This window comes from Platalea leucorodia, assembly GCF_965183815.1.
Source record: "Platalea leucorodia genome assembly, chromosome: 7".
NCBI lineage: Eukaryota > Metazoa > Chordata > Aves > Pelecaniformes > Threskiornithidae > Platalea > Platalea leucorodia.
This window is the reverse complement of record NC_138829.1, coordinates 30,089,463-30,106,008: the sequence shown is the minus strand read 5'-3', so window position 1 is coordinate 30,106,008 and position 16,546 is coordinate 30,089,463. Positions and strand designations below refer to the sequence as shown.

General features: G+C 36.7%; 1 protein-coding gene across 6 annotated transcripts in view; it reads left to right on the top strand.

Moving 5' to 3' along the window:
- The window catches only part of NPAS3 (neuronal PAS domain protein 3), a gene marked incomplete at both ends in the record, with an annotated part of 624,151 nt that overhangs the window by 180,010 nt on the left and 427,595 nt on the right, over positions 1-16,546 (top strand). For 4 of the 6 annotated variants that reach the window (XM_082317264.1, XM_082317265.1, XM_082317263.1 and 1 more), the window contains one exon: positions 9,432-9,676. In XM_082317264.1, the coding sequence (XP_082173390.1) occupies positions 9,432-9,676 (245 nt within the window). Of the gene's footprint in view, positions 1-9,431; positions 9,677-9,788; positions 9,840-16,546 lie in introns of all 6 variants that reach the window. The other 2 variants (XM_082317262.1, XM_082317261.1) reach the window with 1 other exon arrangement.

The window sequence follows — 16,546 nt, the reverse complement described above, 5'->3', positions numbered from 1 at the left end:
CTGCACTGCTGTGAAATAAGTGGAGTGTTTATCTACTCTCTCTTAAACTGACAAATCTCTGCTAGGGACGAGTGTGCCCACTATAGACAGAACATAGGTATACAAAAAAAGTCTAAACTCTCAATCAGAAACACACCACTTCCAAATGCAATATATTACACTTGTCCAGAACATTCATTTCCGCCGAAGTATTCTGTTTTTAATGTAAAGACTTCAATTTATGTTTAAGAACAAGCAAACTATAGTACTTTGACAGCCGTTCACACTTAATTTCTTTGCATTAAACCAACAGCATTCTTTTCCACAAACATCCATTGTTAGGACAATGCTCTCAGACGGAATTTATGAGAAATGGAATTATGTTACCAAGGAGATAGCATTTACTATAATGAAGAGTAGATCCTAGAAAATGGCCCCTTTTACAGCAGCTCAGAACAGAGCCACAAAAGCAATTGATTGGTCTTGGCATTTAGTCTTATATCAGCTGTGTCATCCATAGCTTCAGGAGTGAGAACACTAATCTGAAGTGACATTTCTGTTCTGGCGGGCTTTTCTGCCCTGATGAAAGCAATTACTTCATTCCTAAATGATAATTTGCAGGAGTTTCAACCACTTTAATTGATAATTTTTTGTTCTGAGAAGTTCAATTGTGAAGTGATTAGCTGATTTGGTAAATAGAAATTTAAGGTGTGAAATGTACAAGTTGCTCCAAGGTAAAGTGCTGTTTATTGGGTGCTGCAAAATTGCTTGATAAATCTGCAGTTTCTCTATTATCATGAGGCTGGCAATTGCTTAGTTCAACGTAGGAAGAAAAAAAGATCAAAATACTAGTGTTCCAGTTGTGGAGTTTGGGTTTGAACTGGTGTATCACAGCTCACTTAATTGTTGCTGTATCAAAGTGTACTTTAGTTTTAAAAGATTGTGTAGGATGGTGAGTTTGTAATCCTTAAAAACCTACAAGGTTCCTATTATTATGTTCTAATCATTCGCTTTGGAAGTAAATCCTGTTATTTAAATGTTGCAACAGAGGTGCTTGTTGGCGATATAACGTTCAATTTAATGATTAGTTCAAGCATACGCAAACCTTTTCCTGAAAAAAAAAAAAAAAAAAAAAGATGTATGTCTTTGAACCACGTTTACATACTGAAAATAAAATAAAAGGAACCTCTTCTGTCAAACAACAACCCCTAAAAAGCAACCTCAGGTCTCACTGATATAATAAAAAGCTTGGGTTAATATAGGTATTATTTTGTTCATAACTTGCACGTTATTTTTACAATAATTGTTAAAGCATATTTGGCAAAATGTATTTTTGCTACCTACAAGGAAAAGAGGCTTTCTAATAGAAACCAGTTCTGTGATATTTTCCTATGTAGTGAAAAAATAATGGTCATTTCATGTGTTAAATGAGAAATATAAAGCAAAAATGAAGGTCAAACTGATTTAGCACATCAAACAGTCTTTGTCAGCCAAGCTTAATATATCCTGAGTTTGTGGAACAAATGAAATTTTGCTGCTATGTTACACTTTGCTTCCAAACAACCATTACAACTGGTTTTATATATTGTGTGAGCATCAGACCATCAAACAGTGCATCTTTACTGACGTGTTGCTGCAGTGATGATCTACAGCAGCAATCTGCCATTTATATAAGGGCAAAATGTGCATCTATATTTAGTTGTGAAATTGGCCTATTATACTCTTGATGTTTACAGAGGCTAACATAAATTAATGATGACAGCTATGAGCAGTGCATTAGTTAAGCAGCAGAGTTTTTACCTTGAACTTGAAGGTTCCAGCTTTAACTTCCGGCATATACTATACAGCTTTCTTCACACATTAAAGAAGGTCTTCTGAAAACATTAATTTTTCTTGGACAGCATTAAATGGCTTCAATTTGTGGAGTGTGCCATTGATGGTAATGTCAGGTAATGGTTTCATTTACATTTTTGGCAAACTTTTGCCCCATAAGAATGGTGATATATATGGTGTGGAAAAAATGAACGCCCCTGAAAAGTGTTTGTTCATTGAAAGGGTCTGATTTGACTGACTTTGTACTTCGTCAGATGTCAGATATCCCTTGTCTGATGAAAAGAACAGTTTGAGGAAGCCGGGTGGCTCACTAGATTATGTACTGCACTTTCACCTGAAAGTCTCCTCATGCAGCTCATGTCAGAGCAAGTGTAGATACTGTAGTAACTATAGATTCCAGTTAACTATGACCACAGATCTGACAAGTATGCAGGTGTTCAAAGGTTCACGAGTTAAAATGCTGAAGTCTTTGATGAATTTTTGATGGATGAATTTTTAATACAGGTCGACCTTTTTCCTTTGAGGCTGCATGCTGGATTAATTGATAAATAGTGAGACTGAGCAATGTTCGGATCTCCTAAGCAAACAAGTAGAAAAATCCATAAAACTCTGCCGTCTGACTTCTCAGATGTACTTAAAAAAGAAAGAGGGTAAAATTTAATGCGGCTTTTGATTCTCCTCCTTTCCTCTTTTTTGGAGGTTTTACCCTCACAAAAGTACTCTTCTCTTTTAAACAGCGTAACTGTTTTTTATTAGTCTTGAAGCTCTTGTACTCTCAGTTCAAAAACAATCTGTGTGAAAAGGAAGTCTATGAATAGGACAGCAGAAAAAAAAAGGAAAAGCAAAGAAAGGGAGAAAACATCAAGTCAAAAAGTTGTTTCAAAAGAAAGAAATCCCAAAAGATAGCAAAATACTGTGTAGAAATTAGAGGTAAACATATTAACACACTTTCAGTGTCAATTATTGAGGACTAATTGAGTTAGTCTTAGGAAGTTGGAGAGGATTTTTTTCTTCTTTTAATTTACATTCACGTCTACATGAACATTAGCCCTCTTGCTTCATTCTTTTATACTCACTTGGCCACTATACTGAAAAAATATCCAGTTTCATGCATATTTGTGAGCTCTCTAGAGCATAACATCTAGAAAAACAGACCAATAACAAAAAACCTTGACAATAGGAGGCTTTAGGCTCCTGCTGCCGACAGTGGTGATCCTTGACTTGCTCGACTAGACTTTTCAACTGCAACATGTGCAGTTATGTAGTGCCGGTTACTCTGCTTTACTTCCTCTATCTCTCCTCCAGTCTAAATCTTTTTTTGGAGTCTGAAAATGTGTACTGCTGTTCAGATGTGTATCCACCTGGATTGCACACTGTTTTTAAGATGTCACTCTTAACTGACACTTGAAAAAACCTCAGGCATAAGAAGAATCACATAGAAGCAAAATAAATAAATATTCCAGATAATATTTCAATATTGATGCTATTCCATTCTTTGAACTTCTGATTAAGTATAATTGCCCTGCGAGATCAGTCAACTGAAAACAGGTTTTTATAGGCCAGAACATGGCCTATGGGTGGCCACCTATAGGTGGACTTGGACATTATCTTAGTGAATTGCCCAGGTGTCAAGACTCAGCTTTTCTATGTATCTGTTGTTATAAATGGGCTTAACTGGCCTCATTGTTTGCACTGGTCAGCTTGAAGCCCCAGAAGAGATTCTCCCCGAGAATGTGGCTAAGTGAGGGAACAGGTAGTAGATTATTCCTGTAATAGAGCAGAACGTACAAACATTCATATTAGTTAAATTGTCATACTTATCCACTACGTTGCATTGATATAAATACAGGCATGATGTAAATACATTATTAAAAAAGGTGGAGGGATCTAAAGTTGATCTAAATATAAAAATGTCCAAAGTATGACAACAGTATGTCATCATTAACACAGAGCAAGGTAAGAACAATATAAGATGATATTTCTAGGGTTTCTCATATAGAATTAAAAACCTGCACACCTGTGGACTCAGGAGCAGCATAAATGTATTTCCTTATGTAATACTACAACTAAACTCAATAGCAAGTAAGCATTATTTTATTCTTTATATTGGAAAACAATGTACACAGAAGGACATACATAACTGGAAGTCTCTTTCAGAGGTTTGATGTAATATGGGGTTGGATCACTTAGCGCCACTCCATTTTTTTTTTTTGTCACAGACTCATTGTGTGATCTAATGTTGCACATCCTTTCCATAGATCTGATTTCTTTTCTGTGAAATGGATATAACATCCGTCTGACTACAGCCTTTGGAGAGTTGGATAATGTTTGTAGTGGACCTTTTGATCCTTGAATTTAAAAGTCTAGACTAATATAAAAATACACACACGCTCATGCATATTGCTTCATTCTCTATAAAGCTTGTTATAAACACTCAGATATTGTTAAGTATTATTGTTGTAGTGTGTCTGGTTTTGCTGCTACTAATTCATATTGTTCTTAGAGGCTTAAGAAATTCACTAGTCATCGGTAACAGCTGAATTAACAAGTATGATATTGTTTAGTACCACAAGAAAAAGTGGTGCTAAAACTCTGGTATACTGCTGCATTTGTAGTTTCTCCTGAAAACAGGGAAGGTTTCAGTAGAATTATCAAAAATACTGCGCATCCTCTGTGAGAGTTTGCCATACTTCTCTGCTTGTAGTTAATGAAAATGAGCAGAAACTACATCCGCACACCGCAGACAAGCTGTCCGTTGGCTGGAGTGATTATATCTGGAGCTTAGCAGCCCGTCTGTCCCTCAAACCTTGTTTTATGGCCATTGCCCCCAGTCCAATCTCTATTTATGATGAGTACAGTGGTGGCACCATAAACCCCCACTGGTGCTGTTATGTGGGGCTGAGCGGGGGGGAGACCGACATCTCTGAGAAACCCCGCTTGGGGGGTCCTGCCTGCATCAGGTTTAAGGGAACAGCGTAGGTGAAATGTAGATGTGAGCTGCCTTTCTAAAACTGGGCAAGTCTGCTGTATATCTGCTTCGAAGCTATATTTTGAAATTGCAAATAGAAATATTTATTTGTAACCACAACCATTCCCCTATTTTCATTCAAAATGCAAACTCACGGAATTAAATTATTTCACTGATTTTTACCGCCTAAACTGAGACACAGAAGCGAGGTATTGATATGCTAAAAAATCCTTGCTAATGTAGGTCAGTGCATCTGTTGATATGCTGTAACATGTTTGATTGCCATTATATGCTGCAAAAATTAGGGGCTGTGATTGTCCCATCTTTAAAGTGACAGATGATGATCTGTCAGACATGTGGAGGTTGTGGGTGTGCACACAGATATGGATGCATGTATATGCTTATGAATATAAAATATATAAAATGATGTGGAATAAACTATGAAGCAGGTTAAGCTTGGAATGACCACAAGCACAATGAAATCACAAGTGAGTTATGAGTACCAATAAAACTTTTATGCAACAGCATATTATCATGTCTTCTGCATCTGCTGTGTCTTCAATAGAAAATTTATTTTAGAAATGTTGTGTACACCATTTTAAAATTATATGGTAGTATTTATTGTACCCTTTCATCTGTAAAAGCCAGACCCCCTTTATATCAGTCCATCTGGAAAGGCCCTAAAAGGAAAAATAATATATATTTTAGAAACCTACTATCTAAAATAGCATTAGTTTTCTAGCCATTAAATATCCTGCTTTTATGGTACTGCATCTCAGAATTATCAGGAGCTAGCAGCTGGAAACCTCTTTGTCTTCTTTAGTGGACTCTGTATATGGAAATTCTTTGAGAAGTATGTTCTTAAGGGAACAGATGAAGTTTTGCCGTTGTATGACGACATCATCCTTTGACATCGTACAGTGATGCACTCTGATCCAATTTTCTTAGCTCCTTCCCATTCTCCATAGAAGGCAGAGAGGGAGCAGTATTTATGTCCCTTGGGTATATTTCCCACTGTTATTTTCTTGTCAGTACGGCAGATAGCATCTGTAGATTTGCTTGTCTGTTGGGAGACCTTCTCTATCATCTAAGAGCTCTTACGTGTGCGAAGCTTGCTTCCTTGGTGCTTTCTGAATGTTTTTGAAAGCCACTTATTAAACATGGGTATAGTTTTGCACACTTTTATTCTTCTCATTAGCAGGAGAGCCTGTGGGTGTTTCTAAGTTTTTGCAGCCTGATACTCTAGCGAGTTCATTTATGTTACCAAGAACCACCTCTAATCCCGATGTCATATGACGGGACCCAAGATGAGTTTTGCTCCTATGTCAGCACCAATGCTTTCTGTTGTGAGCTTCACACCCCTCTTTTCTAGCATCCTCTTAAGATTATCAGTGCAAGCACTTTGCTGCGTTAAGAGCATCTGATGATGAAGCTGATGTTACCTATCAGAATCACAAGTGCCAGAGAGGATTAACAGTGATGTTTAGGTCATATCTAATGAATTCCTGCATCCTGCTGAGAAAATCACTGCTCCCAAATTAAGGACCCATTGTATCAGTATAACTGCACTGTCCAACTCTACAAGTGTATTTCCCTAGTGGAACTGTGTAGAGTAGAAATTAGGACTTGTGTGCGCGTTTCAACAGACGCTGTTTCTAAATTTAACTTAATGCACTGATACCAAGGTGAGAGTGCTACAAGTTACAAACTCCTTGACTAGAGTTGCTTGGTGAAGCTTCCACAAATGACAATACACCAAAGGGCTGGAAGGAAAAACGTGTTATTGATAACGCTGTTTCTCAGGAGTTTCTTTTGTACGTCTATTATATCAGCTCACCATCCCTTGTACTTTGGGATTTTTTTATTGTAAAAATTTGAATACGCATATGTAGCTCTCAAAGGATGCTGTTTATTTACATGGGTAGCCTCACTTTTCAGTTCAGCTGGCTTCCATTGCAAACTGTTAGTCATCCAGTAATGCATTATATAAGTTGACATTGCAATATATTATTCATTTTCACAATCTCCTGAACCATATACAGGACTTGTAAACTGTGAATTCAGTCTTCGGTGTTGCTAAGGACTATTCTGTCACCATTCAAAAGTTGCTGGGATCTATAATGTTTCTGATTTGTTTTACTAGGGATCTCCGTTAAGCCCCCTTCTTACATAGGGGTATGATTAAGTGCTTTGGAAAGACAGTGTGAACCTGTTGGTGCAGACTTTCAGAATACATCTAGAATCTCGGCTCTTCTGGATCTGTCAAACTTGATTTGGGGACTTGAGGCCTTCAGACTTGGCTTCTGGAGTAAAAAAGTGTGATGACAAGTAGTAAAGGCCATCCCTTGTGCCATGAAAGTGAGCTTTCACTTTCAAGCAATTGGGCAGAGACACTTGCCTGCCTCTCGCTTATGTTACTGTTGTAGGTATTTAACTTGTATAGGGTATCTTACTTCACTGAAATTAATTGGACTGTTCACACCTCACAGGGCTGTAGCTTCCAGGTTTCTGTATATATATAAAATATTTCTATCAGCTGCATTTAATGCACCTTTTGAGATGTTTTACACATCTATGATGGCAGATATTTAAAATTTGAAATTGGACAGAGATGCATCTGCAACGAGCATTGTGAAATCTTATTTTTCAGGTACTTTTCTCCTAGAATATAACTTGCAAATCTAGCTGCTAGTGGTCTATATGGAGTTCATAAAGACAAGTATGTACTTTAGTGTGGGATTCAATAGGATGGTGTATCTTTACCTGTGGGTAAGGACGTGCCGTTTCCTCCTGTATCTTTATCTCAACATTCCTATTTCTTAGCCAGGCTGTCTTTTTAAATATAATTGCTATTAGTATAGAATTGTGTGGGGAATATAATTTGTTAAGCTTTCTCAGGGAAGTGTGATGGAGGGATTTCATTTGTGTTTTAAGGGCCCAGCTGATCTGCCCTTTCAAGTCTGAGGTGTACCTTGGGCAGAGACAGCCACGAAAATGCAGGTGGTTAAGAATATTAAAATAAGAGAACCTCTGTAGTTTAAATTATTTCCAAATTAGAAAGATAGGTAAATAGAGGTCCAGAATAATGTTATTAGATCTGCATGCCTAGATTCTACTGATCTACTACATATGCCAGCATGCTTTTGTAGATCTGGCTATTATGATTTTTTTGTTGTTGTTGATAAAATCCAGGGTTTCAGGAAAGGTTGTAGAAGCTTGAGAGAAGCATTTGCTGTTCTATTATATACTGGTAGAATTCTAGCTCTGTTGTAAACCAATGACTAGTTAATGGAATTGTGGCTGTAACTTTGTCAAATTAATAAGTAAACAAATGAAGCAAAGGAAAGATAGAGTCTTTGTGAGGGACAAGAAGAGTTTTTACTCACCTTGCGCAGTGATTGGCAGACACCAACCCCAGCATCAGCCCCACCTATATCCACCAAGGCAGAGGTATGGTCAAGCTTATCATATCCTCAGTTGAACACTCTGCTTTGTCTCAAAAAAAAAAAAAAAAAAAAAAAAAGCTAAAAACCTCTCATTTAAAAAAAAAAGGCAATATTGGTTCTTTGTGTTATCTACACATTGACTCCTCATCCTTTGGAAAGCGTACTGTACATTTCTTTGTCTGCCCCAAACCATGCAACAAAAAAAGTTAATCTCTTTTCTCTTGCAAAGCTGTGTTGTTATATATTGAAACCAACTGAAACTTGAATTTCCTTTGAGTTTTGGGGAAAGATCAGGAGAAGACCCCAGCGGTTACCTGCTGTCATCACAATGTGCATTCAGCAGTTATACACCAATTAAACAAATAGCCGAGGAGTAAAATCTGAATTACCTTTAGGTGTTGCATAGGGTTGGTAGCAAGTGATACATTGATGCAGCAGGAGTAAATGAATGTGTTTGCATTTCCACCTGCTCAGAGTAAAGCAGAAGGTCCTTTCTGACCAAAAAGTTGTCAGTCTGACACATATGTAGTAGTGAATTACAATCCACAATGTGAAGCACATAACTATTAACTGCTTGCTCACCCCTCTGACAAAGGTTGCTGTTCCCACAGCAAGGACAGCTGAACAACTCATAAAGAGCAGCTTCATGAAATCCAGGAAGGTTTGCATTACTACGCCAGACTTAAACTTTTGCCTCTCAGAAGCTACTGTACAACCTGTTTGGTTGTCTTGGCTGCGCTGCAACCCCTGTCAGAGGTGGCACACGCTTCAGTCATCTGCTTTTAACCTCCTTTTCCCAAGAGTCAGAATTTGGCACAAATTTAGACAAAATTGGGTTACAATGGGTCAGGAGAAACAATGGCATCCATGCAGATAAACCCCACATGTACACAGCATTCTTGGGAATCCTTTCTTGCGACTGGCAGCAGAGAGAGGAAGGGCAGGCTAAGAAGAAAGTGGCTGAAATGAGTTAGGAGTAGTTACTTAATGTGTTGGCTATCACTGAAACTCAAATATTATTATTAGCTGTAATCATTCAAAGACTGGAGTACTGTTAAATATATCCTGAAGTCTATACATCCATACACAACCGCATTTTGAAAATGTGGTAATTTGTATAGAAGACCAGCAGTGAAAAAGCAAATCGGTTAAATGTGACAGAACGGTAATATTGATGAATATATGTTTTGTTTATTTTCTTTCAGTTTACAAGCTTTGAGGAAGGAAAAGTCCCGAGATGCTGCTCGCTCTCGCCGGGGAAAGGAGAATTTTGAATTCTATGAGTTGGCAAAGTTGTTGCCACTGCCTGCGGCCATTACCAGCCAGCTTGACAAGGCATCCATCATCCGACTTACAATTAGCTATCTGAAAATGAGGGACTTTGCTAATCAAGGTGATCCTCCATGGAACTTGAGAATGGAAGGACCTCCACCTAATACATCAGTAAAAGGTATGGAGTAAATACGTTGTATAGTATCGAATACGGCAGCCTTTAGTAACCTCTAAATTGAAATGTTTACCATCATCCTTTCTTCTTTCCCTGCATATCAAATCCTTTAAAGGGATACAAATGTGGAAATCTGAGGTCTGCATGAGAAAGACACCATGTGAAGGTGAAATAAACCTCTTATTTTATTTATTTTTTATTTAACAGCAAGCCTATTGATATAACTATTACAGCTGTAGGTCTTCTGGGTGACGTAGGCTGAATTGTTTAAAGTTATTTAGCAATGACTGTGTTGCTTTGTTTTAGTATTTTATATATGGATGCGTTTGAGAGGAGCATGGCATTACTCCTTGATTTGAGGACTCAATCTCTTAATTCTCTGGCTAAACCTTAAAGGCAGGATCATGTGTTCCTGAAGTTCGAGAGTATCACATTCAAATTTTTAAATCTTCAGGTTAGAGACTAGGATTTTATTTATCATCTTGTAATGTGTATAGAAATTATTGTGACTTCTGAGCCGGTAGGCATCTATCAACATTTCAGCCAAAATAGACTGTTTTCAATATTAAACACCCTCTTTTCATGTTCGAACAAGCAGTTGGGCAGCAAAATCAATGTTTTAGACATGAGTTGCCACAAAAGTCATGTAATAGAGGAATTGGACAGTTATTTTAGAGGCTCTGTGTGTGTTGGTCCTAAATAGAGTTTCCAATGACTTGTGTAAATTGGACATTTTTATATATATTTTTTATTTTATTTTATTTTATTTTATTTTTACTCATGCTACTTATGTAGATGAGTATGACCTTGCTGTTTGATAGGTATTTTAAATTAGGGAGCAAATTGCATTAACAGAACTCAAAGTTATCAAAAGCTGGGAATTGTGATTGTCCCGGCTTTGACAGCCTAGGAAACTACCCTATTTTATTTTAGCTACTGATCTCACGTTTTGGAGGAAACATATTTTGGAAGGAGGCATATGAGATTTGAGCACTTCAGTTTTTTTCCGCACATTATGAAACTTAAACTCTTAATCTACACTAAACCAATAGGCTTTATATAGCATGAGGCAAAAGAGAAAGCCACCTTTAAGGGTGGAGCAAGGAGGGGGAGGTAGAATCTTATTTATCAGTCCACAACTGCCCGGGAAGGGTTACTGGTATTGATGGTGCAAAGGGCTTTTATCTGCTCTTCCATTTAAAGGAAGTAATATTAGTTAAGGAAAGTTATAATTTTCAGTGGATGGAGATGGACATGGAGGGCAAAAACCAAAGGACTTTCAGGCTGATGATTTAGTAGCTGGACATATTTGCGTCATTTCATATATTTCATTTGTATTATCTGCCACATCATATATAATTTTCATGGATTTAAAAAAAAGGTGGTAATTACATCATCCAGAGCATGAGTATAACATGGTTCATCAGGCTTCTGATATAATATGCAAATCTTCCACATTTTTTCAAGATGAAAGTTTATTCTCAGGCAATTAAACTGTGTTTCAAGGCAGATGTAAAGTGGACTCTGCTGTACAATCTATGAGCTGTCTGTTAAAATAAATAATTCCTCACAAAATTCCTGTAGCTAACAGACATACAGTGCTTCTACAAGATGTCCTGTATTACAGAAAGTCTGATCTCTGCAGATCTCTGTGTATGTTTTCAGAGTATTTGGGATCTGTTTTTTATTATCTTCTTGTGGGATAAGAATATATGTCTGAATACTGAAACTTCCTTTTTGCGTAAAGGTTCTAATACAGAAAAGAATTTTAAGGGAGAATGAAGCCTTATTCTTGGACAACAGCATATATATAGTCTGACCTAAATTAACACATTTCTCCCTATAAAAAAGATAGGTAAACATTTAATGTCTTTTCACCCTATCTGATATAATAATCCTGCTCCTCCACCCATCTGGTGATATGGTTCCCATTCCTCTAGGCATAATGGGTGGGGGAGGGCTAGGGAAGGATTTTTGCTTTTTTTTTCCTGTTTGAGTACTTAGCTTTATACTAACTAGGTTTGTATTATTTATGTGTCAGTATATCAAAATAATGAAACAGTGTTTCATTGTATAAGAATTCCCCATAAGCTGATTTAACTGTATAGTATAGGTATATTTTATTACTTTGCGAGTTCTCCTTATGTAGAAACCTGTTAACACATTCTGATCAAACATTCATGAAATTACACCAAAAGAAATTCATTTTCATTTATTAAGGTCGCTTTTTGCTGCCCTTGAAGAAGTTCATATGGATAGACAAGCTCACATAAATAGCTTGCAGCTTCGTGTGAAGTATGGTTGATAATCCTACAATAAAACACTAGATGTTATATTTTGTGCATGCCCAAGCAATCTTCTGAATAGACTTAAAGGTATTTGGAAAATTATGTGAGAGGTACTTACATTGCGTAGGCAACTTTTTTTTTTTTTTTTTTTCCTCCCTTCCCCAAATGTGATGGTCTGCTTGTGTTAATAATTAAATTTCAAAGCTTAGTTTTAAATTTGTTCCCCAGTACTGTACAGCAATTTAATCATTTTAATTTAGTATGTCAGGAAGGTCCTTTACTCTGCCCTGTATTTATCACAGCTTTTCTTAAAAGTCTATAAAGGCTGATGGGTTTGTTTTCTTATGCCTATTGTGTAGCGATCACTACAAGTTGTGCTTGCAAATGAACACTCAGGTAACTTCATGTAATATTTTCAGAGTCAATTACTTCATGGAAATATCTTGAGCAATTGGAAAGTAAGAGATAGTTTTCTCCATTATTTTAGAAATATCTGTAGTGTTATAATACAGATCAAATCTACAATGAACATTATGCATTATTCAAGAAATGACCAGGCATTTTCAGCAGTGTTTCAGCTAAATAACTGATGATTGTAACCTTTAAAGAAATCTCATTGTGGTGACTATTGGTAAATCATTTCTCCATTCATAGTAATCTTTATTTAGAGGCTATCTAGAAACCATTATATCTTTTATTAATCTTAAAAGCAATAGCCAATGATTTGACATTTGCTAAAAATGGATACATTTTCCATCTTCTAATACAGCAGACTTCAGTCAGGTTTTTTTGGTACATTGTCTAAGGCTTTCTGTGCATAGGAAGTATTAGTCCTTGTAAACAAATACACACACAACTTGCAGCAGATGAGTTTAGAGATTACAGTTCTTAGAGACCAGGACATGATTCTCATATGGCAGAAAATAATCAAAATGTTATTTAGAATCAGTAGGAATAAAATTATTAATCTTTGCATACTACATACAATATGTTGTGAATAACAATGCTAGCTCCCTCTGTTTCCAACCCTCCAAAAGTCTTTTTTTGACTCCCAGTGTTTAAGGGGTAAGGAGAACAGTAAATGAGGTGCTAATCAGTTTTTGGCACTCAAAGGTGAGTTTTCTGAAAGTTCTGATCTGGGAATGGCAGTATTTTTATGGTATACACTGTGTGTTCAGCCAGTAAGCGGTGCTTTACATGGCATGGCACTTGAAGTCCTCTAATGCCTTCTGATTGCCTGACTGATACCAGGCCCTGTAGTCCTTTTCCAACATCAAACTCTCTTAAGCACCTTCATATTTTGGAATATCATTGTCTTCAAATGATTTGACTCCAAATTTCTTTATATTTTTAGCACAAACTGTTGCTGAAAGTGTTCAAAGATCATGTAGCTTTTTATGTTCTTTTCCGCTATGTCATAGGTGTTTTCACCCAGCCATATTTTCTTCCATTTTTCAAGTGAAGAGAGGAAGAGAGAGGAGGAGTGTGAGGCACTGTGATGTTCTCTGGTGTGTTGAATGTGTTTGGCTGATGTAAAGTCATGCCACATATTTCCTTTCTGGGCAATCTTTGGGACACTGGTACTAACCTGGGACCACCATCACTGTAAAAAGAAGGCTCATGAGTCTTTGTCTTGAACAGAGTTCCCAGCATTTGCCATTTCTGTTTCTTTTAAAGCACTGATTAAACCCAATAGTCTGTGGCTAATTTTGCAAAGCCTTGTCCTGGAAATTTGCCATGATGACATCAAAATAGCTATTAGATTTTCATTCTTTTTTATTTGAAGTGAGGTGTTCATTTCTGTCTTTGGAGATACAAGTGTTTGTGCAAGGCCATGAGTATAATGTCCTGCTGAATGACATGACATATGGTAACTAGAGGATGTAAGACAACTTTGGGCATGTTTTCTCTTTGAATGAAAAAAAGTAATTGTGGGATTATCCACAATCTCAAATTATAAGTGGGTTTATCATGAGCTTTATTTTTTTAAGCCAAATCTTTACATTTTATGTTACATAAGTAAAATAATCTCACTTATTTTCTGCTGTGTGAGAAGAGGTGAATGAGAGATTCTAGCTGAGGAGTGAAAAGGACTTCGGTAAATAGTACTGACTGACTGGTAGGTTGTGTGAACAATGTCACTTTTAGTTTAGCCATCTCTACTTTTAGCGTTACGTGTTCTGAAATTACGTAGTTTCACACATCTGTGTTCTTCAGTTAATATATATAAGTATGAAAAGAAATCAGATGCTGTCAAAAGTGTTTGTGGTGGACTGAAATTTTTCTTGTCCAAATTGTTCTTGTCGAATGTAACTAAATATGACTCTGACGTGTTGCTTGCAATAAAACATTCAATGTTACTTCAATTCTGCATTGGCAATAAAATAAGTTAAAAAATCTTTTTATAATCACAAGAAGAAAACTTACGCTTTAAAACAAAATTACACCTGTTTCCTTCAAACTAGCATGTTTTTCAAATGATCCATTCTCAGCATAAAGACAGCATGTAACTAAGTATAGGTTGAAAATGAACTTGATGTCTTATCGTACTACAGAACTCGGCATTGAGGAAATAAGTCCAATGCTTTGAATTCTCTGGGAAAGAAAATAAGCAATAACGATAATTGGAAAGTAGGGTAATTGTTATCCCAAATGTCAAGTGGGATTACTTTGATTAATTTAAATATCTTTTTTTAATAATTTTTATGCTGGATATGTATGCATTTTTAAGAGATAAATAAATGGTTCTCTTCTGAATGATCTCATTGTGGAAATCTTTTAAATAACATTACCTGTTGTTAGCCTTTTATATTTTAAACTGAGTGTTGACTTCTGAGCAGGAGATGAAAGACTGTACAAGCCTTTCCCTGTCAAACCACACAAGCCTTCCACTAAGACCAGCCTTCTCTTCTGAATCACCATGCAATTTTGTCTCAGGGAAACCGTCTATACGGGCAAAGAAATAAGAATTACTTTATTCCTCAGTGTTTGTGGCCTAAGACATTGCTTTTCCCTGTTAGACATGAAAAGATCAATCAGATGAAAAAAGCATAACGCAGATGAATTGGCAGTGTTGTTTGTTATGAGAAGGGTCTCCAAATCTGGCCGTCCCACTTTGCGTAGAACTCCTGTTCTCGTGCTGGAGAATTCTTGATAGCCCTGTAATCTATGTCTCCCTACCTTGCAGGCATCTTTCTTAGGAGAATCTGATTCCTGTTAATGTGTAGGCCACTATAAAGTGCTCTGACTGTGTACCAGTATCAAACACTGATTATAAACATGATGTCTATCCATTGTAAACCTGTTTATGTGGCCATAGGGGCAGTGCAGTTCTAGGAGTAGGTTGCTTAGTCATTGACCTGTTACACAGGTTAAAGAAAAAGACTATTAGGTGTTGTTGGAATGTAGGAAATGAGTGCTGGAAATTTCAGACAGTCAGTGGTAAAACATTAAAGTTCTTTGTGAGAATTATTGATGGTTTTCTAGTATGAAAGATATGGCACCCAAAATGAGGTAGCTCTGTTTTGAATCTCATTGTGATAGATAAGATGAATTGAATACTGGACTCGGAGTTGGTGGTTGCCTAGTGACAAGTGATCATGACCTGATTGCTTTCAATCTCTGCAAATGGAGGAGGGTGCCAACCAATATACTCACTGCTTTTAAGTGACTAATTGCCTAATGGGGAAGCTTATATGTGAAGTTGATTGTGAGGAAAAATTTTGGTGGAAAAATTAGAATAGAAGTTGACTAGAACTCTTAAAGAAAAATTTATGAAATGATGGTTTCCTATGCACCTGAAAATTATAAAACTGTATCCTTTTTCAGAATAAAAGTGAAATCAATAATTTGAAAAAATATGTATCTGTATTTATGTAAAACTTTGGGAATAAAGGGGAAATATATAGTAATTAAGATAAACTGGAATATCTGAGGTGCAGAAAATTGACAAAGACAAGCAGAGATGTTAAGGAAAAGTCTAGCAGGATTAGAAAAATGAAAGAAAAATTGGTTTTATGTGTATTAGAAATAGGAAGAGTCCTGGCAATGACATAGACTCATTAGCACTAAGGTACAGTAAAACTTCTACTGATGCAGCAAAGGCAGGAGAGCTTGATAAAGGATCCTTTAAATGCTTGCCTGTACAGAATCTATTCTACAGGTCTTTATAGTTCAGGTTGCTGTTAACAGCAGCGTTCATTGGGCGTATGCAGTTATAGTCATCGACAATACAAAAACTTGGGAGGAGAATTCCACTGTTGGAGCTCATATCATACCTTCTTGAACAAAACAGGATTATTATAGCTTGTTGTGGGTTTTGTTGTTCTGTTCATTCCTCCTTGTTTCTCCCTCAAGCTCCTCACGCAAAAGCATTCTGCTGCTGGAATCCAAATGCTGGAGTCCCAAGTGTGAGGCTCCATGAACTGCCTGCTCTGTGTTTGAATCATACCCATACATGATGAATGCTATCTCTATCTTTTCTGCTGGGGAAACAAGAAATCTTTCTTTAGCATCTAAATCAAACTTTAAAAGTTCTTGAAAAACAAAAGGGTATAATTCTTAGATGTGCCAAAAAAAGCAGATC